Source organism: Chelmon rostratus, chromosome 15 (assembly GCF_017976325.1).
Source record: "Chelmon rostratus isolate fCheRos1 chromosome 15, fCheRos1.pri, whole genome shotgun sequence".
NCBI classification, from domain to species: domain Eukaryota; kingdom Metazoa; phylum Chordata; class Actinopteri; order Chaetodontiformes; family Chaetodontidae; genus Chelmon; species Chelmon rostratus.
Window position 1 is genome coordinate 7,091,471 of NC_055672.1, and position 27,970 is coordinate 7,119,440.

The 27,970-nt window shown below is 42.0% G+C and overlaps 1 protein-coding gene across 7 annotated transcripts; it reads left to right on the plus strand.

The window, feature by feature from the left end:
- The first annotated feature begins 90 nt into the window (after positions 1–90).
- stxbp5b (syntaxin binding protein 5b (tomosyn)) lies at positions 91–27,946 on the plus strand. Of its 7 annotated transcripts, XM_041953278.1 has the most exons (29): positions 91–532; positions 2,051–2,148; positions 5,934–6,015; positions 6,820–6,920; positions 8,455–8,589; positions 10,459–10,522; positions 11,238–11,321; positions 12,267–12,390; positions 12,622–12,700; positions 13,379–13,533; positions 13,656–13,728; positions 14,729–14,876; positions 15,014–15,081; positions 15,219–15,259; positions 16,073–16,293; positions 16,416–16,600; positions 16,987–17,112; positions 17,370–17,521; positions 18,698–18,760; positions 18,861–18,917; positions 19,011–19,058; positions 20,169–20,219; positions 20,439–20,567; positions 21,364–21,603; positions 22,303–22,660; positions 22,783–22,948; positions 23,622–23,733; positions 23,960–24,180; positions 24,514–27,946. In XM_041953278.1, the coding sequence occupies exons 1-29, from the start codon at positions 386–388 to the stop codon at positions 24,553–24,555; spliced, it is 3,570 nt and encodes a 1,189-aa protein (XP_041809212.1). In that variant the 5' UTR covers positions 91–385; the 3' UTR covers positions 24,556–27,946. The 7 variants fall into 7 exon arrangements, with proteins under 7 accessions (XP_041809212.1, XP_041809214.1, XP_041809215.1 ...); XM_041953280.1 differs by lacking the exon at positions 20,439–20,567; XM_041953281.1 differs by lacking the exons at positions 20,169–20,219; positions 20,439–20,567.
- The last annotated feature ends 24 nt before the right edge of the window (positions 27,947–27,970 follow it).

Here is a 27,970-nt window from a genome sequence, read left to right on the forward strand (position 1 = left end):
CGACCCAGCATCCGGGTGACCGCAGTGCGCAGACTCAGTCCACGCTGCAGTTCGCTGCGTTTCCGTAGCCAGTTTGCTACCCGCTGAGCCCTGGCCGGGGAAGCAGCTCACGGAAACGATTGATCCCGATCGAATAACGCCAACGCTGGCCACATAAATGGCGGATTAACGCTGATATCGGAGAGGACTCGCTAAATCAATGTTCGTGTCTCGGGTGCTTTTGGAGAGTGCGCTGGCAACACCCTCCGTAACATGTGAGATGTATACAGAAAGATATTAACTGTGCGTTATTTCGGCTAACTAGCTAGCAGCTACCCCCTCTCTATCCAATTTATGGTAGCTCTCTTGATCCGTTTTTTCAACGTCGCGTCTGTACCGGAGGAAAATGAAGAAGTTTAACATTAGAAAGGTGCTGGACGGCTTGACAGCGGCTTCTTCTTCCTCCTCCTCCGCAAGTGCTCAGCCGGGTACTCCCAGGGAGAACGATGTTATCCAGGAGACTCTCCAGTCGGAGCATTTTCAGCTTTGCAAGGTGGGTTTTCCGTCAACAGCAGCTAACATTTACGGACTGTTTTCGCACACTGACAGTCAGATGACAGCAGCGTGACCAAACACTGGCGTTGTTTTCATCCATCAGCAGCGCTCATAGGGATGACAATTCATTGAGTGTGCGCAGGTACCACTCAGAGCAGACCAGAAATGTGCTGTAAATATTAACGCATAAGTTGTAACTGTGGGGACATTAACAGGGAGTGATTTTGAATCATTGACTGCCTTGCTTGGCTGTGTCCCACGGTTGTATCCGGGCTGTCTTACCACCGTGGCTGTTTGCATTGCACTGAATCGTCGCCTCAAGTCACTGTGTGTCATCGCTACTGTAAGCCAGCTAGCTGACCGAATCGGCTCCCTGCAGTTGACTTAGGAGGGAGGACCATTTTCAGTGAAAGTGTATGTTCACATTTTGTCAAGTCTGTCATAATAAAGCACATGCATGTCCACTGAAAGCGTTTTTTTTTTGGCTGCTGTAATAACTCCTCCTGTCCCCACTGGCGGCGGAAAGATCCCTTCCTGAGATGATTTAGGAGGACAAAATCCACAATCCTCCTCCTGTGTGAAAATGCATTTTCTTCAGCTCAAAACTCAATATGAGTCCAGTCTGAGTTTAACTAATTAAGCCCATATGTTTAAATAATGCAGCCTTTTTTAGTTAACATTCCCCTTTTGGTGTTTTGTGCTTAAAAGACTGTAACTTTGGTCGATTTGTCTAACATGTTACTTCAGCTAAACCTTTGCATGCATTTTCACACTGAACAGGACTGTGGATCATCACTCACATTAAAATAGCACCTCTTGAAGTCTTGAACGTACAAGCATGTGATGTTTTGAAACAGACTTGAAAATAACATGAACCAATCCTTTAAATGCCAGCCTCGGTCAAACTGATTTTGAGTCATGCACGGTTTAATAAACTAGCCGTTAGGTCCGGCCGGAGGGGGTTGTGTGAAATGTGTTGAACATCTCGGAGCACCAGCCCACCAGTTTCTGCCCCAGCTGGGAGCAGAAGAGGTCAGGTCCCCAAGGTTACAGGGCCATGGCATTACCTGTTGCATAATGCTGCTGTAGGCTGCACAGAGCTCATGGATGTCTGGGCAAGGCTTTCCAACCCCAAACAATTGAGTTATAGATGCCTAATGATGATAACGTTTTGGTGGCTGGGGGACTGCAAGATCCTGGCAATGAAGTGCACTCCGTGCTTGAAAATGTGAGCCTTAGGATGGATGAAATGAATTTATTACTGATGTCTTACAGGATTGAGCCTGCACACATGTCAGGCGGATATGAGAAAAATATTCCAGTCCCCATTTGCACTAATGTTTGTGCTTTATCTAATTTACTTTGATAATAAGACTAATTTTCCACATTGATGGATTACATTTCTGGGAGATTATGGTAATGTTTTTTTTTTTTTCTCCAGTAATGCCAGCTTGCCTGTGGAAGATGATTGATTAGCTGACTGGAGGTTTAATATAAATTCTGCTCTTTCCTGCAGACTGTGCGTCATGGCTTTCCATATCAACCATCCTCAATGGCTTTTGACCCCGTGCAGAAAATCTTGGCCGTCGGGACTCAGTCTGGAGCTTTGAGGCTGTATCCTTTTATTTTTTCCACCGGAAAATGAAAATGAAGAGGGCCACACAAGGAAAGTAAAGCTTGGATGATTCCAGTGATTTTTCCTCCTCTCTGCCATGCGCACACACACACAAACATTAACAACACACCAGGCTCATGTCTAACTTCCTGACATCCTTTCCGCAAACGTCATATGACCAAGTCGCCCTGCGGCATTCCACAAACTCTTGGGAATTCAGACAGTAAGTGACCCGTCTTTCCCTCCTGTCATCCAACACAGCAAAAAATAAAATCCCAACCATACAGAGTGAAGTGCAGGGCTCAGAGGTAGACACTAGCTAGGATGTGTTTCTGTGCAGACAGCAGCCTCCTTCTCCTGGAGCACCAGGCTCATTAGTGGTATCTCTGCAGTGGCATGAACAGCTCCTCTGCCATATGCCGAGGAGCCAACCTCATCAACTGTGCGGCCCAGCCTCTGCCAGGATGCCACTTCACATGTGCTGTAAACATCTCTGGATTTGCACAGCACATACACACATCCGCACACACAATCAAGCTGCTACAGTGCAATGTGGCCCCCTCGGGCAGTTGGGAGTCAGTTTTGTATTTGTTTGTATTCAAGGAGAAAAATTAGTTTTTACAGCTAAGCGAGCAACTTCCATGAGTCACAGCAACAAAACTGCCCTTGGATTCCAGGCTATTAAACGCTGCATGTGATAGTCTGGTCAGATCCAGGTTATGGTGTTTACAACACGTCTTTAGAGTTGGTCTGCTGGTGTGCATGCACAGGGTCCCCCTTTGTGCTGCTACGCTGCACGGGAGGCCCATCTGCTTTTTTTTCCGATTTTCATTAGCAGTGGCTTCATCCTCGTCTTTATCCACTCTCCAGATTAAGAGAGTGTTGTGTTTACAGGGCAACTCCCGGAGAACACACACTGCTTCCATGTTGTCCTAATGTGCAAGGTGGAGCTGATGGGATTACTGTCATTCAGGCAATAGGTCCATTTATCAAAAGACAGGCTGTATCGATCCACCTCATTGCCCCCGGAGTTTGGAAACGCTGCCACAGCTCAGTAGACATAAGCTCAATGAGGTGTCTACAAGCAATAAATGTCTGCTTTTACAAGATCTGTCTCTACTACAGTGTTTTAATCAGTGTGTTACTGAAGACAGTCCCCCGTTCTTTGTAATGCTCGGACTCATGCAGGAACAGAGGAAATGTTTTGCACTTTTAAAGGGAAAAAGGAAAGTTTGTACAAAATGGATTAAATATTTCACTACATTGCATTGTAGTTCATATGCTCTTGCAGCTGACTGGTCACGCTGGAGGTCAGAAGTTTGTTTTTGATAAGCTGACCGCTGCAGACATAGCTTGTATGGATCAGCCCACTAGCCTGTAGCTTCCTCTTCTTCAGTGTCGTTAACGAGGTTTTAACCCAGACTTTAAGAAACGCTGCAGAGGACATTTTCTCTTTTTTTCATGTGTCAGTGAGCACAAAAAGATAGCTTCCTGTCACGATGATTATCAGTTGCCTACACAAGAAAACCTGCTGATGTTGAAATGCTGTGGTGAACCACATTGGTTTACCGAATGGGGAAGTGTTGATGTTCAGGGAGGGCGACTTCAGTGCGTGTGATGTTTTAAACTTTCAGGAACAAAGTGTAGATCCTCATAAAGGTTCAGAGAGCAACACGTTCATTACATATCTGTTTGTGATATGATATCAAAACAGTTTTTTTAATCCAATATGAAGAATTCTGTAGACTGTAAAAGATAAGTAATATTGCACTCAGGTTTGATTAATCTGCTGATTCTTTTCTCGATTCATAGTTTGAGCTGAAATACTAGAAACAAATTAGAAATGGCCTGCATAGTTTCCCACATTTCCCACAAGTTGATGTATTCATTTTATTTGTTTGGTCCAACCAACAGTCCAGACCCAAAAATAGTCACTCATTGCTTCAGCTCTAAAGAAATAATTTAATGATTCAATTCAGTGGAATCTATTCACATGACCAAAAGATGATGACTGGAGCTATTATTTAAACTTTCTGTTTCCCTCACAGTAAGATATTGTGTTACGTGCGAAGTCACAGTTGACTAATGTGACTCGGCTTCCTGTGCTGACACAGTCTCAGAAGCATATGTTCTGCTAATGACATGAAGCCATGAAGGGAAGCAGGTATTGTAGTCTAAAACAGTCTCAGTCGACAGCCTGTGTAGTTTGTACCTGTGGCTTACGTGATCGTAGTAAAGGTTTTGATCATGAAGCGTGGACAGAAGTGCCAGCACAAAGCTCTACTTGCTCACATCAGTGATGAAATCTTATTTGAGGTTCATCTTTTCATCGGTTTCCTGCCAGCCGAGACAGCAGCTCGGCTCAGCGGCACCATTAACCTACATTGCATCAGAATGAGTTCAGACTCGAGACACCTGTACATTCATGTACACTGAAGAGTTAACGCAGTAACACTAACAGTTATGAGGCTGCTGAAGTGATCCTACTTGATGTTAGCAATATGAATACACAGTGTTGCATATTAACATTTTTGCTCTTTAGACTACTGCTCTGCTCTTATTTATTCACAACCAGAGGCCATGAAACAGACTTAATGACTCTTCCTCCACCATTGTGGACCTGCGGAGACATGATATCCATTAATATTTCTGACAAATGTTGTACAGAACTTGTGGGGCCAGGAGCTAAAACTGGACAGAAAGGTCACGGGTGAATGTGAGTTCAGTTGCCAACAGCCTTCGACTGATGCCGGCTTAAAGTCTGAAAGTCTGTATTTGCCTCCATCCTTGTGCAGAAGTGATGTCCCCTGCTGAGCCTGTCCTTAAACGGTCTCCTGCAACCCCACCTTAGTTTGTTTAAGGCACTGAGGGATTGTTTGATCACAGCTTGTTTAATCCTGTTCAGACATACAGTATTATGCTCTGTCAGCTCAAAGTGGACTCAGATAGTGAACACGGCTGTGTGTCTTTGGAGTGTTTCTTGGACATTATCACGTTAAGAGCATGAGAAGCAGTGCACCTTTTTTTTCTGCATAGAGATTCTATGATTAGATCTCCTGCTGCTTCCTCCTCCTTTTTGTGCTGGTGTGCGTGATTGGTGCACATACTGTCTGTCTGTGAAAGTGATTAAAGGCTGGTCGAAGTAGACAAGCCTTTCCTCCTCGTGCTCCTTATTTCTGTGCTGTCTGTGAAAGTATTTGGAGGTTTTGGTTCGTACAGTACGTGGCAGTGCTCCACCACAGTCTCCCTGCCACGCATGCAGTCATTTTGCTCCTCTTTTAGTTCACACACAGTTCAAATTGAGGCCTGACATCTACTGTTGGCTGAATGGGTCGCCCGGCTGTTTTTGAGCAGCCGGTTTTAGCTGGCGGGGATTCTCCTGGACTCCACAGTCCAATAGAAAGAAATGAGAGTTTATCATGTTGCCGTCATACTGGCTGACGCATGTGAATAAATAAGGCAGACAGGGCCCACTGATTTTATTTATAACTCACTAGTTTGACTTGTTTCATGTTCTTGCCAGTGCCTGTTTAGAAATGCAAACTGAAAACGCCACCTTACTTTTAGTGCTAAAAATGAAGAGCTTGGAAAACTTTTGATATGAAAAACACCTGCAATAAGCCGGAGATGAATTAAACAGTGATCAATACGCAGTTATTCAAACACACAATGTTTGGCACTGTTGTATCAGATCGTTTACGTTGTGTTTGCAGAGTTTTATCCACATTTCTGCGTGAACTCCTCTGGCAGCAGTCCAGTTTTCTTTGACTGATCTGACTTTTAGCTTTGGCCGTGCGGGTGTGGAGTGCTACTGTCAGCATGAGAGCGGTGCCGCTGTCATCCAGCTCCAGTTCCTGATCAACGAGGTTTGTTGTCATTACCATCACCTGTCCCTTTTGTCCTTGTTTGGTTTTGTCTCCTCTGCCTCGCCACCCCTTCACTCGAGGCCTGTCCACAGTCTCCTGCATCTGTCTATTCAAGTTCTTACTACAACCTTGATTCCAAAAATGTTGGAATCCTGTGTAAAATGAAACAAAATGTGATAATTTGCTAATACTTTTTGCTATATACTCAATACCCAGACAATATATTTAATGTTTGACCTCATCAACTTAATTGATTTTTGTAAATATCTGCTTATTCTGAATTTGATGCAGCAACATGTTTCAAACAAGTTGGGACAGGAACAACCAAAGACTGGGAAAGTTGTGGAATGCTCCGAAAACACCTGTTTGGAACATTCCACAGGTAAACAGGGTGATTGGTAACAGGTGATAATATCATGATTGGATATGAAAGGAGCACCCTGGAAAGACTCAGTAGTTCACCACTTTGTGAACTCATGATTGTATAAAGAATATAACTACATGGGCTTAGAAACACTTTGTAAAGCCGATAGCAAATGATTGCATTCTGTTTTAATGTTTTACACAGCATCCCAATTTGTTTGGAATCAGGGTTGTAGCAGGCACCATAGACTCTGGTGCTTATTCAGTGTTTGTAGGCCATGAATCACTTCTATTCATTAATTGACTTGGCTGTAACCCTAGTTTTGTGACCCACATGCCTCCATAATGCCCTCATAGTTGTGTGCTCATGATAGCCGTACCATGCCACAAGGGGATTTGTGCATTCAAATAACTCCCCCTTGTTTCTGACCCTCCCCACAGGGGGCGCTGGTGAGTGCCTTAGCTGATGACAGCATCCACCTGTGGAACCTGAGGCAAAAAATCCCAGCTATCCTGCATTCTCTCAAGTTCAACAGGGAGAGGTACAGCAACGTGCTCTCCTCTCTGCTTCTCTGTTTGCAGTGACACTGCATCTGTCACTCTGTGAAGTGTGAACAAAATGTGCAGACAGTCTTACTTACAGCTGGCCACATGCTTCTCAGTATACAATTAGCAGCGTTGTTGCCATCAGGTCTCGAAAAATACTGCATTAGTGTTCTCTTGTGGTTCTGCAAAAAATTGGCTTTTCCTGGACAAACAGGCAAAGTGAATTCACGAGGCCTTCTAGCTGATGATGTTACATTTCTGGGAATTTTCTCTCAGCTCTGAAAGTTTTCTAGTCATCTATCCACCAACCGTCAACTATTTTCTTTTCTAAAATCGAACGTGTAAACAGGTGATGAATCTGTGGTATAGTTGTTAAATAGTCATGTTTTTTCAAATTTAAACCTTAAATCTGTAAATCTATATATTTTCAAATGAATATGCAAAGTGAAAGGTGTCAACCCACAAAGAATTATACTACAGAGCTGTTTAGCCCCTTTTAGCTCAGCTGTTTTCAGTAAAAAAATTGATATAATAATTGTAAGAATAATGTTAACCTGTGCAATTAGTGCTTTACAAAAAGAAAACTAATAACAAAACAGGAGCAACAAAGGGTAAGTAAATTGCTTCTGTTTCCTACTGCATTTTAAAACCCCCCGTCGCTATGGGAAACAGCCACTGAGCTAGAAACCTGCAGTCTGATCTGTGCTGAAAATGGCAAGTTACCCTAACCCTAACCTGGTCACTAACGGTACCAGCGTAAACAAGCAAGCAGCTGTTCTTTGCAGGGACTTCGCCATTTCAATGCCAGGGCTCGCCTCCTCGTATGCAAGTGTTCCACCAAAACACGCCCCCCCCCCAAAAAAAAACAAAAAAAACACCATTATTTTGCCAGGGTACCATCGCTACATCCTGGGCTTTGTGCCTGCCAAGACAGTTGTGATTGGTTTAAAGAAATACAAACAAGCCAGAACCAGAGTGTATTGGGTGCAGTCAGACTTTTCTCTGGAGATGACACAACGCTGTAGAGATACATCTGGCTATGCAAATCTAGGACCCCCTTTTTGCCTTGCATTCATGACGCTTTAATTGCCTGATCAGTTTTTTTGGTCATGTAGAAAGACAAGACAAGGCAAGAATATGTTTGTCATCCAGGTTTAGTCAAAATGTCCGCATTTAATCAAAAATCACATGAAATATGGCCTTAGACACCACATACGATGTGTGGACAGATCAACACTCAAACAGTTACCATCAGCCCTGTCCATCTGACAATGTGCTTTGTGGCTGAATGATTCTTCCTACGAGTTGAGAGGAGACAGCAGTGTTTACTCTGCTACCCCCCCACTGATCTATATATAGTCTGGCTTCATTAGTGTGACACAGAGCAAGGCCTTTGTAATTAAATCTTAGTCACTTGCTACTCCTTCCAGTTGGAGCAGCGTGATTAGGGACAAGGGTGACTCTTTGATGGGATTGAGTCATGAGATAATGAAAAGCCTGGTTGTGATGGATCATGGTCTCCTCTTGCAGAATCACATACTGCCACCTGCCCTTCCAGAGCAAATGGCTTTACATCGGCACAGAAAGAGGAAACATCCACATCGTCAACGTGGAGTCCTTCACTCTCTCAGGCTACGTCATCATGTGGAACAAAGCCATCGAACTGTGAGTCTGTATTTCGCAACTGTCTTTTTTTTTCTCTCCTTTACTTACAAACCATTTGCATATCTTCTCCGTGCACTTGTGTGAGTTGACACTCGACCAGGAAACTCCGAAATGCAGAGGAATGTGTTTGCAGATACAGTGCGTCCTGTAAGCTGAGGATACTGTAGCTCTGATCAGTGTGAGGGCGGTGTGGAGGTGGGGATTGTGCCATGCCAGAACTTGCTGTTGAGACTTCTGGAGGTGTTTGCTGCCTGATTTAACGGAACATCTGTGATAGGAAATGCCCACTTGATAACCCCGGTGACTTATCCTGTGTCACCCACTCCCCCGTGTAAGCACCCACTGTAAGGATCAGAGGGAATTTTACATCACATCCTGTGCATGATGCCCATGCATTCTGCAGGGTTCAGATACAGCTTGGCAGGCGCCACATGCAGGTAAAATTAGATTTCAGTGGATAGAATCAGTGTCACCCAACACTGTCACCCAACACTCTGACTAGTAATGTTTAACTGTCTTGGTTATGCTAGTCTTGCAGTGCCTGTTTCTGTGCACGAAATAGCACAGATGTTATTAGCATGACAGTTATGTTCAGGAAAAATGAAACACTTCAGCTCGTAGAAGTTGCACTTTCTTGGTAATTCTTGTAGCGCAGCCAGCTAAAAAATAATAGTTTCAGACAGTGACTGACAGCTAAAATTGGAAGTAGAGTGTAAAGGTGTGTTGTGTGTGTGTTTTGTGTGTTTTGTGTGTGTGTGTGTGTGTGAGGCTGCTGGTGAAATCTGATAAATTGCTGTTTTAGATCCGGGAGTTGAAAGTGTCAGGACACCAAAGTATGCCATCAGCTGAGATAAATGTCTCTGAAACAGACAGGGGAGATGAGGAATGATTTTGGCTGTCTGACTGTGAAAATGATTAAAGAAAAGAGCTCTTGGCTGCAGCGTGAGGTTTAAAACATGATATTCAGTTCATTTCTTTGTAGAAGACTTGTGCGACCTCGGATAGGGAAGTCTTTTCATCGCACTTTCTGCTTCATAGTTTGTTGTCTCTGCAAACTCGTGAATTCAAATTCTAGGGCTCCTGCAGTGGACGGAAGCTGGCTATGGTCCTAATGATCATGTTTAGATGTTACAGTGGAAAGTGAGCCCACTCAAATTTAGCTTAATGTCATTGCTGTTTGTGTGAATGTTAATCTACTCTTTCAGTTTTAAATTGCATTCAAACATACATGCTGTATGCGTCCATTTATTACGACAATTATAAATAGAAAGAGTCGCCTGTATTGATGGTGGCTCATGCAGTGATCACCGACTGGAGTTCATATTCCAGTCCATCCCTGCTTTTTATTCACTGCTGCATCTCTGACTGTATCGACTCATCAGCAGCTATGAGATCATTAGCCGCTGGAGCCAGACCACATTCAGAGGCAGCAACACTTTCTTTAGGCCAGACCTTCACTTCCTCCATGCCCCTTGCTCTGTTGCCACGGTGATGCTGTCTCCACACACTATAATCTCTCATAGACCCTCATGTGACCCTGCTCTCCCTCTCTCTCTCTATTTGTCTCTCTCGTATGTCATGTCTCTCTCTCTGGTGCACTGATGCACATTTTCATCTTATATTGTTGCTCTTTTTTCTTTATGCACTGCCATATATTCCGACTTTTATTCTTTTTCTTTTGGGATGTCTTCCCTAATTGCCTCCTGATCTTTCTTTGGCACTAATAAAAGCTAGACAGTATGTTAAGACAACATTTATCAAATGCATTTTACTCATCAGGTACACATCGCGTCAGTCTGCAGAACATAAATATTCTTGAATTTGCACACACTCACTTTTGTTTCTCTTCTGTCCCTAAAATTTGCACAGATCCACCAAGACACACCCAGGGCCTGTGGTGCACATCAGTGATAACCCCATGGATGAAGGAAAGGTAACTGATAGTTGACCACTAGTTAAATTTCAACCCTCAAAAGCTAAAACAGAACTGTAGCATTTTTTCTGGTCGTGTACTTTTCTCTTCTCTGTGGAGAACTGCTCCGACGCTGATGGCACAATGTCAATACGGCTTGTGCAGCCACAACGGAGAGTGATAGCAGAAAATTCTCAGCTAATTCAAATATCAATGGTAAACATCAGATTTTGGTGTGAAAATCTAGGAGAAAAGGTTTCTTTCTGGACTGATCGCTTATGGAAACGTTCCACTGTGTTCCACACAGAGAGAGTCATGGCAGAAGAGATGAACATCATTGCAGTCTACTGATGCCAGTGATTTCTAGCATCACTGGCATCAGTAGACCAGAATGCATTGCACCTGTTAAGTCTTCTAAGTGAGGAATGTGGCCATGACCATGTGCATGCCCTACTAGCTAACCTTTTACAGCAGAATAATCCCTCTCTGATTGAGTACAACAGCATCTTATTTACTTGAACTTCTGCTTGTAATATAGCAAATGTTTGTTAATCAACAATACTTTAAGAATGGGGACTGATGTGAGTGAAATAAAGTGTTTCAATGTCAAAGATCTTTGAACTTGACTGACAGTGATGATGCAGCTGTGTGAACTCCAGCCTGAGTTATATATATGTGCAGAATGTGGTTTCACAGCAGTCAGCTGAGCTGTGCTTTGCTTCTCTTGTTATTGCAGCTTCTGATTGGATTTGAGTGTGGGGTAGTGGTGTTGTGGGACTTGAAGTGCAAAAAAGCTGACTACCGCTACAATTATGATGAGGTAAGGCATTATATCCTTTCCACTCCAGTGGTTAGTTAGTTAGTTCATGGTTTTTTTCACTGTTGTGCCAGCAACATGTTTGGTCTTTGTAGCTTTTGAATAATATGTCACTTTCATCACATGTGACTGACCAGCAGCTCTTAGTGTTTTCTCATGAAACCTGAAACAGCTGCCCACTTGAAAGTGAAGCTATGTTTGTCAGTCATAAGCAGACTGGAATTATGATGATATCCAGTTAATCAAAGTAGAATAGATTATTTTGATTATTATGCAAATAGCATGAAGTTTTGCCAAATTGTTTTGATCAAGTATTTCAAGATAATTCGTATTTTCTCGAAGCATCAAAATAAAAGCACTCAAGCACTATTAAAGGATACCTCTGGTAATACTGGTGAAACTATACTACTACTTTTTCTGATTGCAATCCCGTGAATGAAATGACCTAAACAATGAACTGGTCCTACAAAAAAAAGCATTGCCCTTGTATATATTACTCCTCCGTGCCATAGAGCTCCATTGTTGTTCAGAAAACACGTCACTGAGCCACACTGTTGCACTGGACGACATATCTGATTAACACACATGCTGTAGTTCATTCTGAGCCAATCCCACACACACCATTCTGTTATCAGACATACCTGCTAGTGCCCAGCTGGTTTTGGATAGTGTTAAGCCTTTTTTTTTAAGCCTTATTCATGATCCATTTTCAAAGACTTGTCTTTTCAATAGGAACCAATATGCTTGAGGCTGAGTGCCTATGTAATGTCCTGATCTTGTCAATGGGATTTGTTAAAAATAAGAAAACAGAATAGAATAGTCCAGCCTTGTCCTCTTAAATAGGTCACACACAGAGCTGCTACAGATTTACTTATTGTTGCACAGCTGTAAAATGTGCATGTACTTTATTTCTCACTCTGTCACGATGTGCTGCTGCGTGTCTTTCAGGCGATCCACTCAGTAGCCTGGCACCACGAGGGTAAACAGTTTGTTTGCAGCCACTCTGATGGCACTCTGACCACATGGAATGTAAGAGCTCCAGCCAAGCCTGCACAGATCATCACACCACACGGTAGGAGCTGTTGTACACACACAGTTGTGAATATACACACACATGCACATGCACAGGCATATTGAAGAGAAGCCAAGTATGTCTGTAAAAGCACATATTGTAGCTCAAAGTGCCTCCAGTCTTAGAGGTGTGACTGACTTGTGACAAAAACAGGTTGATGGTGGCGGCATGTCCACACGTGACCAGCAGCAATTAAAATGAAATGCATTGTTGCCACTTGACCTCCATTAGGAAAGCAGCCTAAGGATGGAAAAAAGCCAGAACCATGCAAGCCTATCCTGAAGGTGGAATACAAAACAACAAGGGCTGGGTAAGTGTGATGGTAGCAAGTTCCCACCCATCCTGTGTCTTAACCGACTCTGGTTTGAATCCATATCCTGTACTGAAAGTGGCCTTTCCTGTTATTCTATCACATCAGCATATTACTAACAGGCTGTTCCTTTTGATCGTCTCCTTCAGCTGATGGAAATTAGGTGGAGAGCTGTCTAATTGCTTATGCTCTCACAGGCTTTGTTTTGTTGTGATCATTAGTAAATGATTTTAGTCATGACAAATGATTTGTCGTTCCATTGAGGTCACGTGCCAATCACGTCGTGATCACCGTTGACACAGTTGTCTCCGTCTGAGGAGAAGAAGCTCGTTACGTCAAGGTCACAGAGTAAAGAGAGAAAACTTTCTTAAAGAGCGTGACATAAAAAATTAACTATTTCACAGAAGCTGATCTAATTATCCCTTACATTTTTTCCTCAGGTATTAGAGGACAGGGATTAATATAGTTGTCATTATAATTAAAAAGTCAGCTCCTCCTGTCATAGATGCTCTTGAAATGGGGGCAAAGAATCTCCAGAGAAAACACAACAGTAAAAAATTTGTGTCCCTTTTCACCCATTTACCATTGATTGGACCGAGTAGCTTTTCACAACAAATTGAAATGTATCGAATAAGCAATTAAACTGTGTGTGTGCATGTGTTTGTTTCCTGAACTCAGGGACCCATTCATGGTCCTGTCTGGAGGCCTGTCTTACGATACAGTGGGGAGGAGAGCCTGTCTGACAGTGATGCACGGAAAGAGCACTGCTGTCCTGGAGATGGACTACCCCATTGTCGATTTCCTAACACTGTGTGAAACTCCATATCCAAATGGTGAGCTGCAATACTCCACTCGGGACAGCTTCTGTCCATTTGTCTCATCAGCTCACTGATATGCCATCATTTACCTGGTTCATTTTGTGCTGTTCTTTTATATTTTATCTTAATTTCGCCAGACTTTCAGGAGCCTTATGCTGTGGTGGTCCTCCTCGAGAAGGATTTAGTTGTGATAGACCTCGGACAGATTGGGTAATTATTCCGCTTTCTAAATATAGAGTGTTGTTTGTATGCATCAAAGAAGATCAAGCGTGCTATATTAATAGACAACATACAAGAGATACTGCTAATTATTTAACCATATTGATCATTTCAGTCAGAATTGTGCAGCAATGTGCGATTCAGACCGTTCAGACTTTCAGACAGTTGTAATAATGAATGTATAATGTACGATAATTGTAATGAATTTACAGAACCCACAAGAGCTGTCACAGTCAATTATGTCTGTTGTTGACCAACTCCTATTCTTTAAAGGTCCCATAAAAAAATAGAATGTCAAACCTTAATTAATTACCAGAGGGATTTGTTTTGCAGTCAAGCATTATGTTCTTTTTACTTTAATTGTAATGTCTCTTTTCTTTTCTTCTTTTTTCCTCTGGGTGTGTTGCGTCTCTGTTTACAATTTTATGCCAATTATATGCTGAAAAAGATTCTTTCTTGAAAAGTGTGAAGGATTTTTTATTGCTGATGCATCTTGCACTGTCAGCCGGTGTAAATAAAGATATAACTCAGTTAATTTGATGAATTGAGGGGAGTCCAGCCAACATAAATGATGACGATGCAGTCCTGGATTTTCTTATAGCACACAGAGGTGCCTCCAAATTCCTCCCAACTGATTGTTGAAACTTGCCAGCTGCCTATCACTGGCAGCAGTAGCACAGGTTGAAGTGTATTCTATATGTGGGTGTCAGAGTGCAATGGTTGCAGTCCAAGTGGCTGGTTCTGTCATTTTAAAGGGCCGATGCCAGACATTTTTGTTTTAACATTAGATTTAATTTGCAACAACATTTGAAATTCCAATAAAGTTATAAAGGATATAAAATTACAACATCAAAGCCATTTCATGGGACATTTAAACTTGCCGGTAGGTCAGTTTGAGTATTGATTGGCAGCAAGCAAGTTTGCATCTCAAATTGATACACAAGTGCAGATATTATGAAGATGTTTGACCTAATGCACATTGTCTTGACAGGTACCCAATATTTGAGAATCCATATCCTCTGACTATCCATGAGTCACCAGTGACCTGCTGTGAGTACTTTGCTGACTGCCCTGCTGAACTTATTCCTGCACTTTACTCCGTCGGCAGCCGGCAAAAGAGACAAGGTTATAGCAAGAAGGTAAATACTGCTCTGTGTAATGTTTAAAATATATCAGAATTAAACTGGTAGCACAACTGAAAGAACCCTGCAAAAAACTAAAACAATTTCATATTAATATATTTGTAACTTTAAAATATGTTTCATTCTTTTCTCAGGAATGGCCCATTAGTGGAGGAAACTGGGGCCAGGGCACTCAGAGTTACCCAGAGATCATAATCACTGGGTCAGTGACTAAATATTAATGAAAGAAATCAACAATTTGTTGTTTTGATTTACTGACCTCCATTCCAAACGAACACGACACTGTCTCAGAGAACAATTAATCTCATATTCTTTCGTTTCCTTTTCCCCCTTTAATAGACATGCTGATGGGTCGATCAAATTTTGGGACGCTTCTGCATGTGAGTAAAATTCATGCTAAGATAAGATAAGATAAACTTCATTTATCCCCAGTGGGGGAAATTGGGGCATTACAGCAGCATTGAAAGCAGTGGAAAGAAAAAAAACTGTTCAATTCTCATTGATTGAACCTTTTGAATACAATACACAACTGTGAAGTATATTACAGTGACAATATTGAGTGGACTTTTTATCTAAACTTGTGGAAATGTTGGATTTGCAGATATAACGTCCATGTATCTCCACTCAAAGTCATCATGTAGGAAAGATTCATATTATATGCTTTAATCTAGGCACCAGTTGAGGAGAGTTTCAGTTTCTGTTTTGCCTCATGACAGAGTTGATCAATTTTACTATTGCCATGGCCACAGCAAGGTTTGAAGCAGCTCTGTGCTGTTGAAGCATGTGTATACACAACAGTGTCATCTGCATAAATATACACCCACTACAGATTTTTCTGTCAGATTTTAGTGTCCTGGACAAATGGGAGAAATTCCAGTCAAATATTTTGTGTTTATTGAGTTTAAAAACAACTGATATGCAGGCTATATAAAGCATGATGTCATCAAGACATGCATGGTGGTTAGTCAGGCTGCAGCATTCAATCTGAGCGTGTGCTTTATCAGAGTGAAGCAACAGTTAAACAAATGTTGCAGATTGAGAAGAAAAGTGGCACCACCATTGTGCACTTAATGCTGCCTGCAACTACAGTGTATGATTCACTTGAACACATGGCATCTTATGCTATTCTGATGTGGTCACCACCATGAGTACATTAACTGAACCATGTCTTCCATCACCACATCTTCTCAAAGTAATGCTTCAAGTGCTATACAAGCTGAAGACTGCCAAGGTGTTTGAGAGGGCTCGTGGGAAGGAGGAGAAGCCAAGTACAGATATAGTAGAGGAGGACCCGTTTGCAATCCAGACCTTGTCCTGGTGCCCTGAGAGCAGGATGCTGTGTGTGGCCGGGGTGTCCGCCCACATTATCGTCTACAGGTTCAGCAAACAAGAAATCACCACTGAAGTTGTGCAGGTGGGTGGGCCATCATTTTATTTTAATCATTATTTCGATCTTGAGACTTAGTTGATTTGAGAGGTGATGGTCAACATGTCCAATAAGAAGCCTTTTTGTGATGCATCATCTCCTGTCTTTAGCTTTTGGAGGTGCGGATGCAGTGTGAGTTTAGCGATGGGGACTCCCCTGATCCAGGAGGGGAGCAGACTCCCACCCTGCCCACCCCAGGAGCTTCCTCCAGCCCTCAGGAGAGCGAGCCTCCCACTCAGCCCTCCACAGGCAGCAACTCCTCCGACGGACCCCGGGACAATATACCATGCCTGCAGTATGGACAGTTACATTTTCTTTTTTTACTAAAAGGTTGAATGTGGATCTTTTATTTCGGTCATTTTGCAGCGGGTTGTCACTCAGTACGCTGAAAACTGATGGCAAAAAGGTCATTTAAGTAAGTGATGTAGTCATCCATTCACTCCCTCTGGTCAGATGCTCAATCCTTCACAAATTTTCCACATCAGTACACCAGGGGAAAATAATCCTCTTCATAAAAATATTAAAAATGATGAGAATGTTTTGACAGTAAAAGGGTAGAAGAGGGAATAGCAATAATGAAAAAAACTGATGATATTGTCAGCGTGGCTTACCCAACGGGCGATAATTCATTCCAGTGTGAAGTGCAGCCTGCTGTCTCATCTCGCTGTGTGTTTGATGCAGGGTGCGGAGCTCCCCGCTGAAGCAGTCTCCGGGCTACCAGGTGGAGCTGGTGATCCAGCTGGTGTGGGTGAGCGGGGAGCCACCTCAGCCAATCACCAGCCTAGCTATCAACTCCTCCTACGGCCTGTAAGTCTGCATACCGCATGTACACTTGATATTTTGACGTGAGATCGCTTTATGCCCACACTTGTCTTGATAGTGGTGGTTATCCCTGTCCAGCAGCAAGAAGCTTTAATTGCATCCTGTCACACACAGTAGGCAGCAACCATTTTTTAAAGTACAAGTGTAAATAAGCCTTTCTGTGTCATAGATTAGAGTTTAGAGAGCAAAAACAGTTTCTGAATCCTAACCCCACTGTGTTCCTCATCCCTCCTGTGTCTTAGTGTGGTGTTTGGAAACAGCAACGGCCTGGCTGTGGTGAACTACCTCCAGAAATCTCTGCTCCTCAACATGGGCACATCGGAGCTGTACAGCCCAACTGACCCCTACCAGAGGCAGCCTCGCTCCCCACGCAAACCACGACAGCCCTCTGGAGGTGAGCGGCACGGCAACATTTTTCCGTTGGTCGCGCTCCGCAGCTAAATGCCAGCCACGACTAACATTATAGCCCTGAAATAAATGCTGTATATATTTCTAATAATTACCAATAAGATGAGCGGCTCTGGCTGTTTAGGGGGTGGATTAGGAAGGCAGGGCTGACACTTGGCAGCAGCCGTGACTTCGCACCATGAGCACCGCCCCCTGCAGTAGCTCCTGTGCCTCAACAGGGGGCATCACTGACAGATTCTCCATCTGTTCAGTTGGGCAAACAGAAGACAGTAGAGCATGTGTGTTCATGATCTGTGCAGTCAGAGTGGATGCTGTGTTCCTTTTTATGATAAAACAACACATGATTCATCTATATTTGCTTGGCTCTCATGTCTTTTACTGTGTTTTTTGTTTCTGCCTTATCATCCTGTCGTTCACTGTTTGTATTCACTCTTTTCAGTGTCAGCGGCCTGGTGCTGGATTCTTTTATTTGGGTTCTCTGCCATGAAATGCATTTTAATCTGCACACTCTGCAGCAATTCTATCTGATAGATATATTTTAAAGTTAAATTTCCGTTAGAAATCCAGCAGCGAGCCTCTGACACTCAGCTTTCTTTTCTTTTGCAGTTATGATGTCCATTCATTTTTCTGTTTCACTGTTTTTCCTGTTGGTCTCTCTCTGTGATTTGGTAAAGACATTCCAACTGTGACGTCTTGCATGTCCAGACTTTCTAACTTGTATACTGAGTCTGTGAAAAAACTACGCTCATCTCACCTCAGTAAGTCATGTTGTGTCAGAATTTCTTCCTTCCCCTACAGTATCATGTCCCTCCTCTAAGCCTTCCCCCTTTTCTCATAAAAATACAAAGCTCAATATTGACTGTTTTAAAGACATCAGCAGTGAGCTGGGAGAAAATCTTGAGACTTAGGGGCACTTAAGCAAAGTCAGGTAGTGTATCTTGAAACCCTGCTGCCTGTTTGACTAGACAAACTGTACTGACACCCTGAGCTAACAGATTTGTTCTAGATTTGTGAAGTGAACTCAGGCGTGGCTTATTTCCTACACTGTATGGGTAGTTGTCCCTGCCTTTGTTCAAATAGGTGACCCTTTATTATTTCCACTACGTATGAATTGTAGTCCTAGTTCTGCCACGTTTAATCCCAATCTTTGTGGCTTCCTCAGCACCCTGTGATTCCAACGATGGGTCCAACACCTCAGAAGACCGCTGCAAATCACCTACTTCAGGTAAGCCTCCCTGGAGTCTTAGTGAGTCATACAAAAAAAACCCAGATCTGTTTATTATTTTAAAAAACATCTCTTTCAAATGCCTCACTTTGTCATGTAGGATCTACCTCACCTTGCAATTCAGATGATGAACGCAAACAGAAGTTCATAGAGAAGGGTACTGTATTGTTAAGAGCTGCATGTCCCCTTAATTTAAGCATTTAAAAATGGCTGCAGTTATCTGATTTGTCTTTTTGAACCTTATTTCCAGTGAAGTTCAAAAGCAGACGCTTTTCCAAGACGGTTGCCAATGACTTTGGTACTGTATCCTCTAGATGTCTTCTTTCTGATCACTCCCTCTTTCTCTCTGAATGACAGCGTTCTAACCACACTGTGCCTTAATCCTACGTCGACCTGTGCATCTTGTGCCAATGACAGAAAGAAGTGCATTCAAGAAATGGATTTTTGCTAATCATATGGTTTGGGGGTTTGTGTAGTTGATTTATGAAATTAATCAGGATTCTTCTTTCAAATGCATGACAGGACATCTTTCGAATTTCAGGCCTCAGATTTTCTATGCAGATTTTTGTCAGAAAGCTGTCGGCTGTTGCTGCACAGCTCTGGATTGAACACGTTATGCCAAATTGGCAAATGTTGCTTTTTTTTACTCATTCAAAGCATAGAAAATCTGCTTCATGCCTTATTCTTTACAGTACTAATGTCTGTGTCACTTAAATGTTTAAGTGAATTATTTCTCTTCGATTGTAGACACTGCTGTGCGTGTTTCTGATTCCAGGGTTTCAGTTCAGTGTTAACTGTTTGGCTACCCACTGATTTTTCCTCCTCCCACTCTCTTTGCATAACTATGTTCACTGAATTGCAATTATCTTACTTCTTGTGTCTGCCTCCTGCTTTGTTTGACATTATAGGCCGTTTGGTTGTCTGTGATGCCTCTCAGCCTCATTTGTATTCTCAGGGTTTCTCTAAGGGTGGTTATAGACTGTAACAGGCAACTTTTGGGGTTTTATACTTTAGATTGGCAACACCCCTGTTAGCTAGCAACAGCGTTCAAAGCACCAGCTTCTAAACATTTAAAATGTTTTTGTAATCACAATATTCTTCTTATAAAGCCACGAGGAGTCTTGTTGCACACACTAAGAGTTGTCCCATGTATGGCATAATGTACTGTATGTATGTCCTCAACAGTTGTCCTTCAGTATGTATCACCACTCTTAAGAATGACTCAAGATCAGATTTTTTTCTATGATTGCACACTGATTTTCACAGTAAAAACAATGTCACAAATTACCGAAATGCTAATTACGGAATATTTGATTGTACTTAATTGAAATCTTATTAGATTTTTTTTAAAAGCATTTTCCATTTTTAGTCACCAAAAAATAAAATGGGAGTATTTTTTCTGTTACAGCCAAGATGTCACGGAAAATTAGCTCGTCTAGCGAGCAAAAGCCAGACATGGGTAAGCCAAAACTACTGAATTTTAGCTCCTAAGATCCTTTACATTTTCTTACAGGTTTTGCTTATGTCATTTGCTTATGTCATTTGACATGTCATGAATTTGAAGCTGTAAAATACGTCTGTGAGAGACCTGCTTATGTCTAAATAGCATGTTGGTGTATGTTTGAGACTCCTATTGTCCTGGGATATTATACGAACTCTCTGTTTGCACTGTGAGCAGAGGAGAGGTTCCAACGATGGCGCTCACTCACATGTAAGAAGCGCTTTTGTTGCGTTGAAGAAGGAAAGGCGGCAGCCAGGATGAGCCAGAAAGGGGCCATCTGTAGAACTAAATCAGCCCCCAATTCCTGTGAGTGGACCAGCCACAGTCTGACTTGGTCTGAAGTGGGATAACTGGTACTAACGCCCACCACTGCTGGGGCTTTTATTCTGAATGGGTTGACATGTGACACTAATCCTCTCACAATGACCGTTTCATTCTTTTTGAGGAAGCTCCGCTGACCTGACTGCGCTCGGTGTTAAAAATCTTGCTTTTCTTATTTACAGTTTTTCCTTGTGGAGAAAACACATGACGGGCGGTGTGTTTAGCCTTCCCCTCTGTGTCACAGATCTTTTTGTGTTTCTGTCGGGATCCCTCATTAGCGTTTTAAAGAGGGTAAAAGCTTGTGTTTCATCTGCCGTCAGCACAGTAATGAGGCATGAATAATTCTTGCTCCTTAAATAACACTTCTTCCCTGGGAGTCCCTGTTGTACTACGAGGATGTCATGCACATTTTTTTCACATTGAGAATGTTGTTGTTGTCAAATTTAGTTGCAAAAAAGTACATTGTGGGAGCCATTTAAAGAAAATGCATCCTTGGGTATAAACCGTGCAAGAGCTTCTCAATGTCAAAAAGCTTTCTGGTGTACTGTGTTACTTCCGTAAAAGACATGAGTGTGAATTGAGGATGTGCTTCACCAAACTTATGGTAGCAGAACATAGCTCTAACATGTTAACTGAGTTTTGACCCAGTGGATTTTGAGCCAATAACATCTCTAATTCTTCTGTTTGCATGGAGAAGTCCTCTGTAAACTTCCCTGTTCATTTCACACAGTTCATTTCCTCATTCTCTCATTTTTGTGCTCACTCCTGTCCTGCTGTCCAGATGCCAAGGATAACTCATTCACCCGCTCGCGTAGTTCAAGTGTAACCAGCATAGACAGAGAATCTCGAGAGGCCATCTCTGCCTTTCACTTCTGTGAGAGCTTCCCCAGGAAGATGGACAGCCTGGTCAGCCCCTGTCTGCTGGTGGGAACCACCCAGGGCTCTGTGATAATGGTGGCCCTTAGCCTGCCGCCTGGTGGGGACCAGAGGCTGCAGCAACCGGTTGGCATCTCCTCCTGCGGTAAGATGCTGAGCTGAACTTGATGTATGGGGACACAGTTGGAGCTGAAACAACAGTACTAGGACTTACAGTATCTCCCAGACTAATCTACAAAGTAATTACTCCAAGCCTCTTCAAATCACACTTTCCTAACAGATCTGAGGAAGCCAGCTATGTACAGCAGGATGTCAGACATCAGAATGACTCTTTCTGACCTTCATAGTTGAAATATCTGAGTGGTTTCTTTCGGAAGGAAGTGGTGGCAGGGAGGGACAGAGGGAAACTGTGGCCACATAAAATCTGTGTGTAAGGAGTTTTGTTTCAGAAAGATCAGTTTTCAGTCCCAGAAATCTCAGCCCCTCCTGAAGTTATTACGGAGTCACTTTTTATATATTCATGTAACTTTTTAATCAGAATTTAAAAGTCCACACATTGTGGCTAATTCAGTGTAGATGTAGAGAGCAGAAGTTGGGCATATTACCCAAAGCTTGTCATTTTAGGCTTTAAGTGCATTGTTCACTCATCCTGTAATGTGCCCTCTGAATATAATAAAAATTAAGTTGTTCAAACCATATGCGCATATATATATTAAAGTCAACCGTTTTCTAAAAACAGGGTTAAAGAGGACCAAGGTAAAAAACAGCTGGATATTCTGTGGTAATTTGAAGGCTGTCTCTAATCCAAATGAAAAACAATACCTCTGTGATACTCGTTCTTCAGGCACTCTGGTCAGTCTCAAAGGAGGCATTTTGACTATGGCCCTGTTGGACGCCACTGGAACTCTGCTGCCCCCTTCCTACGAGCCATGGTATGACTCGAACGCCTCAGACGAGGAGAGGGAGAAGAGCCGGAGGCGCAGGCCGGCCTCCCCTCCCTCATCACAAGAGGGTCAAGATTCCCAGTTCGCCGTGCTGTGTTCAGAGAAACAGGCCAAGGTGGTGGCCATGCCCTCCCAAACCCGCATCTACAAACACAACATCACGGAGACCTCCTTTGTGCTGAGGGCTGATGTCGTGCAGATGGCTGGAGCAAACTGCATTACCTGTTTCTGTGCAAACGGGCATATCATGACTCTGAGGTATAATCTCCGGTAGCTTCTACTGGTATCTACTTTGAAAATGTCTGCTAAAATCAGAACAGCTACTACTCTTAAAGTTACAGTGTCACAAGAAATAATGTCTCGTCTTTTTATCGTCACAGTTTACCCAGTCTAAGGCCTCTGCTGGATGTGAACTACCTGCCGCTGACAGATATGCGCATAGCCAGAACGTTCTGCTTCTCTAACCTGGGTCAGGCCCTGTACCTCACCTCTGCCACCGAGATCCAGAGGATCACCTATAGCCAGGAGACCTGCGATAACCTGCAGGTCAGATGCTCTTAATTGGTGAATGGGTTCTGAAAAATTTGAATTTGACCAAGTGTGAAGAAAAGTTCATGTAGGCTGGTAGGAAAGAAGCTTAAATAGAGTTTGGTTTTGCAGAGAATTTTTTGACTGAAGAATGTAGTGTCACCTCGACGTAGTGCATCATTCTTGTCATGAATCTTCAGGCTTCCCAGCGCAAAACCAATTATACCTTCACCAAGCATCCTCTGTGGGGGGGCCGACCAGTTCAACCTGTTTACCTGTGGAATGTTCCAAACAGGTTTTTTTGGAGCGTTTCACAACTTTCCCAGTCTTTTGTTGCTCCTGTCCCAACTTCAGAATAAGCATATATTTACAAAAATCACTGAAGTGGATTGATGAAATATTACACATCTTGTCTTTGCATTGTTTTCAATTGAGTGTATGTCAAAAAGGATGTTTTATTTATGTTTTACACAGTGTCCCAACTTTTTTGGAATCAGGGTTGTTGAAGGAACACTATCCCTTCCTTTCATAAAACTAAAATTACATAATTTCCTGTCCATTATTTGCACCTGAAATGGCATGGTATGTGTTTAAGAAGAAAAAAACCCAGTGTTATACTTTATAGGTCAGTCTATATTTCTACTGGGGATATAGATTGAAATAGACGTGCTGGTGCTTCTGTCTTCCTCAGGAGATGCTCAGTGAGTTATTTACCCCTGTGGAGACACCAGAGGCTCCTAACAGAGGTTTCTTCAAAGGCCTTTTTGGAGGAGGAGCTCAGTCTCTGGACAGGGAGGACCTCTGTGAGTACAGAGTATCAAATCATGATTTTTCTCAGGAAAATAATTGTACATATACATGATAATCCTGTTTTTTTTTTAATGTCACTGACTGAGCAGAGCAATCAGTCAAAGGTGTTTTGTTGATGCAACCACCAAGATGCCATTTGATTTTTCTTTGAACGTGCAAAGATGAATGTTGGAATTTGTTAACACATTAAATGGATTCCTCTTTTTTTGTCTTGGGTAGTTGGTGAAACAGCTGCAGGTAAGGCCTCCCGCAGCCTGGCCCAGCACATCCCCGGCCCAGGGAGCATGGAGGGCATGAAGGGTGCAGCGTCCGGCGTTGTGGGAGACCTGGCCCGCGCCCGGATAGCTCTGGACGAGAGAGGGCAGAAGCTGGGCGAGCTGGAGGAAAGAACGGCAGCCATGATGGCCAGCGCAGAGTCCTTTTCCAAACATGCTCATGATGTATGCACTATTTTACTCTATTTTACCTGTATTTTATTCTGTGGTTTTATGCATTGTCTTTTTTTTTTAATTTTTATCCGTATTATCATTATCAAGTGGGTTTTATTCTCCATCTTATTTCACATTCATTTTGTAATCTGTTTTTTCTATGTAAAGCATTCACTTGGTGCATGTGATTTTTTTCTATGTAAAGCACTTTAAGATGCAATTCCTGTATGAAAGGTGCTAGATAAATCACATTTATTATTATTATTATTATTATTACTTGCCATTTTTTGAGCACCTAAAACATTGTTTTCAGGTCAACTCATGTTTCCTCTTTTCTTCCTTCAGATGATGCTGAAGTACAAAGATAAGAAGTGGTACCAGCTCTGATGGCAGTGTGTGGAGCATCGGACTCTGTAATCACGCAAACACCAGTGTCTCTTAGGAGCTGCAGGTCCCTCTTCTTCTCTTCTCTATTTCTCTCCACGGGGGGTTCTGCTCAACAGACTCATGCTTTTATTCTCAGCACAATATCATACACTCTGCATTACCTCAGTCACCGGAGGACTGCCGCGGAGTAGACACTGGCCGACCCAACGTAATGAGAATGGAAAGAAATGGAAGAAGAGGAGCCCTTAGGAATCTCTCTTTCCATTTCGCTCGAGAGCGGCGATGTTCGCGATCAGTCCGCAGAACAGGAGAGAGGGGACCTTTCATATCCATCAGAAATGCACTCATATATATCTCATATATATATCTACACACCCTGCTGTTTTGTTCTGAAAGAGGAAAGACAATTCTGCAAAAACGTGTACTTGTGGAGGCCTGATTGCAATTGTTCTCTTTTCCTTTCTCTTCCCTTTATGGTGTCTGCCAAACACAGTGGACTTAAACGAGGAGAAAAGTCTGATGACCCCCTTGTCCTTCAAATCTAATCAAGTCGATGAAGATGTAAGTTTCTATAGGAATGATTGAATCAATGAAGGACTTGTGTGTGTTTGTTTTTTCTGGTCTAAATTATGTTTAAAGTTTAATCTCTGACCTTTTATTAGTCTGTTTTTGTCTTTTTTTTTTTTTTCGTCCAGAAAGGGCCTTTTAAGCACTTAGAGAACCGTAGAGAATAGACGGGGAGATGATGAATCTATTGCCTCTCATCGAATAAGGGCTGGTAGTACACTAGTTCATCACCGACCATTCCTTTTACAGCGTTTTCCAACCAAGTTGTTTTAGGTGAGAAAGACAAATGGTGTGTTTTCAGAGAGTCACTTTGGTTTTATTTTCAATTAGATTATTTATTGGAACAGTATAATGGATGAGAAGTAAAAAGTTTGTATGTTGGGCATTCACTTTAGTTTTTTCCTTTGTGGATTAAATGTGCTAAAAAGTGCTGAAAATGTTTACCCCTGATGAAGAGTTTACATTGATCTATCAGAAAAATGAAGCGATGATACACTGGAATCCCCCTGAAGGTCTTATATTCTTCTAGCTTTCAAGGGGCTGTAGCGAAGTGACATATGAGAAGGATGACATGTTGAAGGGCAAGACAAAGATTGTCCTTAATATTGATTAGCATAAATGTATATTTTGGTTACAAGTTTCTATCTATAAATTTTCAGATTTCTTTTCGTCACTCTGTCATAGCCGAAGTTGATTTTTTGTCTCGTTTCTCAATGTGTAGGGAAGAAGCATGTGTCTCTTACAGCACAATGGAAATGGTGATGCTGTCTTTGTATTCGTAGCTGCCAGTAGACATGACCAAGCACCACAGAGTGTTCCACGCAGTGCCATTGGTCATCTCTCTCTCAAGCTTTCACTTAAAAACTGTTTCTCTTCTGCCTTTGCCTCATGACGCATATATGCTAACCTCTACCTATGTGTATGTCTGTGTGTTTGTGAACATACATATATTCAGGAATATGTGTATGGGCGCCAATATTTATAATACTACATAGATGCAGTGTATTACAATAGGTTTTTTGAGGTTTTTGTTTTTGCTTGACAGTGTTTTCCAATGTGATTAACTAGAACTCCATTGTAATTAGATTTCTTTTTCATGAGGTGCAAGGATATGCTGCTATTTGTGTCAGTGTAGGAACATTACCTGTTGGTCTTTTATTTTGAAAAGAGAGACAAGACTTTGTCGGTCCAGATTGCTGCCAAATGTTGTAAATAACGGGACAGCTGGACACAAATCTGACAGTGCAGGTTCAGGCAACGTGACATAGTGTACGCTTGCGGCCATGTTCTTTTCCGACACCAAAGAGTTGCTTAATTTCACAGAGTTGTCTTGATTTTTCCCGAAATGGTAAGAGTCAGCCTGGATACCTTGGACGGCACTCTTAAGTTAAGAAGTCTACTGTGTGCAGGGGGCGGGGGGATAGTAGATTGGCTTTAGCTTCTTCTTGTGGGCATGACCACCCTCTACATATGTTTTTAAGGACAGGCAAAGTGAATTTGAAGAGTTTCATTCCAAAATGACATATCCACCAAAGAAAATCATGTGACTCCTGGAAAATGGTTGCAGGCATGTTAGAGGTTTTGATCCATTTTCTTAGATTTTTAGAGTATTTCATCTTGTATACTTAAGAGTTGTCGAGCTGTCAGTTACACCAAAAATGTCTCATTCAAGATGGATATACAGCATTTTGGAATTCAACCCTTCACTTTTAGCTGGCTCATTTTATCCTACTGTATACTACTGAGATGAACCCATTTCAAAGAGCAGTTGTGTGGGTTTTGCACTATTTTTTGTACTTAAAATAATTTTGTTAGTATGATTTTTAGCGTGTTTAGTTTTTCTTGTCCCATTGTCTTATTTTTGAAAGGACCAAAACATGACAGAACCTATGCTTATCTATGTCATTTGCCAATTATGCTGATTGCTTCACTCTCAGATTTGTTTTCAGTGTCAGTTTAATGATACTATGATATATTTATATATTTGAAAACAAATATATATATATACTTTTAATTTCAATAATCTATTAAAAATGAATACCTTTAATGTAATTTTGGGATAGAATAACTCACGTTAATGTCCAAACAATGGTTGTGCATAATTATCCATCATTCAGACATGACAATAAACATTTTCTGGTTATATATTGAACATGCTCTTCTCAGATTCAAGCTTTGCTACTGCAGGAGGGTCATCTCCTCTCGGTGGGCCGCTGAGTCTTTCTACAAAGTGTGGCCTCGACTTTAAAGTGCTTCAGTTTGCAACATATATGTCCTAAATGGTCTCTTATTGCACATTGAAGGATGCATGATATTAAGTGTTTACAAACTTGAAACAACCATGTATTATCCCTCTTAGAGATTGTCTGTTCTGGCATTTGTATTTACCACCAAGATGAACAAAACTGAAGTTTTCATCACAAATCAGACGCGTGTCCCATTTTGATTTGATCATGCCAATTGTATAAGTGTGAGAGAATATATTTATTTTGTTGGTACATCTGTTTATGTTGCTGTTTGCTTCATGAAAACTCTTGCTTTCCCTGCGCTGTAGAAATGCATAGAAAGCAAAAGCTAAGCTCGCAGCACCGTGCAGGAGAACTCAAGAGTTTCTCAGTCGCCATACTTCCATCCATCTGTCTGTCTTTTGGGATGAATATCTGTGGAGTTGCAGTATTTTCTCATAGTAGGCAATTTTTGTACAGTTTTATTAAAATAAATTTCACATGGATGTCTGACTTAATCTGCTGCCACAAACAATTTAGACTGTAGATACAGTATATATATATATATTATTGTGCAATGGAAAATAAATGTAAAACCAATCATAACATGTTTTGTCTTGTGT

What these genes read in the sequence shown, in the direction of transcription:
- stxbp5b (XM_041953278.1), top strand. Translation starts at nt 386, where the DNA reads ATGAAGAAGTTTAACATTAGAAAGGTGCTGGACGGCTTGACAGCGGCT. An exon ending in TCCAGTTCCTGATCAACGAG is followed by an intron (nt 6,016 to 6,819) that starts GTTTGTTGTCAT and finishes CCCTCCCCACAG; the next exon opens with GGGGCGCTGGTGAGTGCCTT. An exon ending in ACCCCATGGATGAAGGAAAG is followed by an intron (nt 10,523 to 11,237) that starts GTAACTGATAGT and finishes TTGTTATTGCAG; the next exon opens with CTTCTGATTGGATTTGAGTG.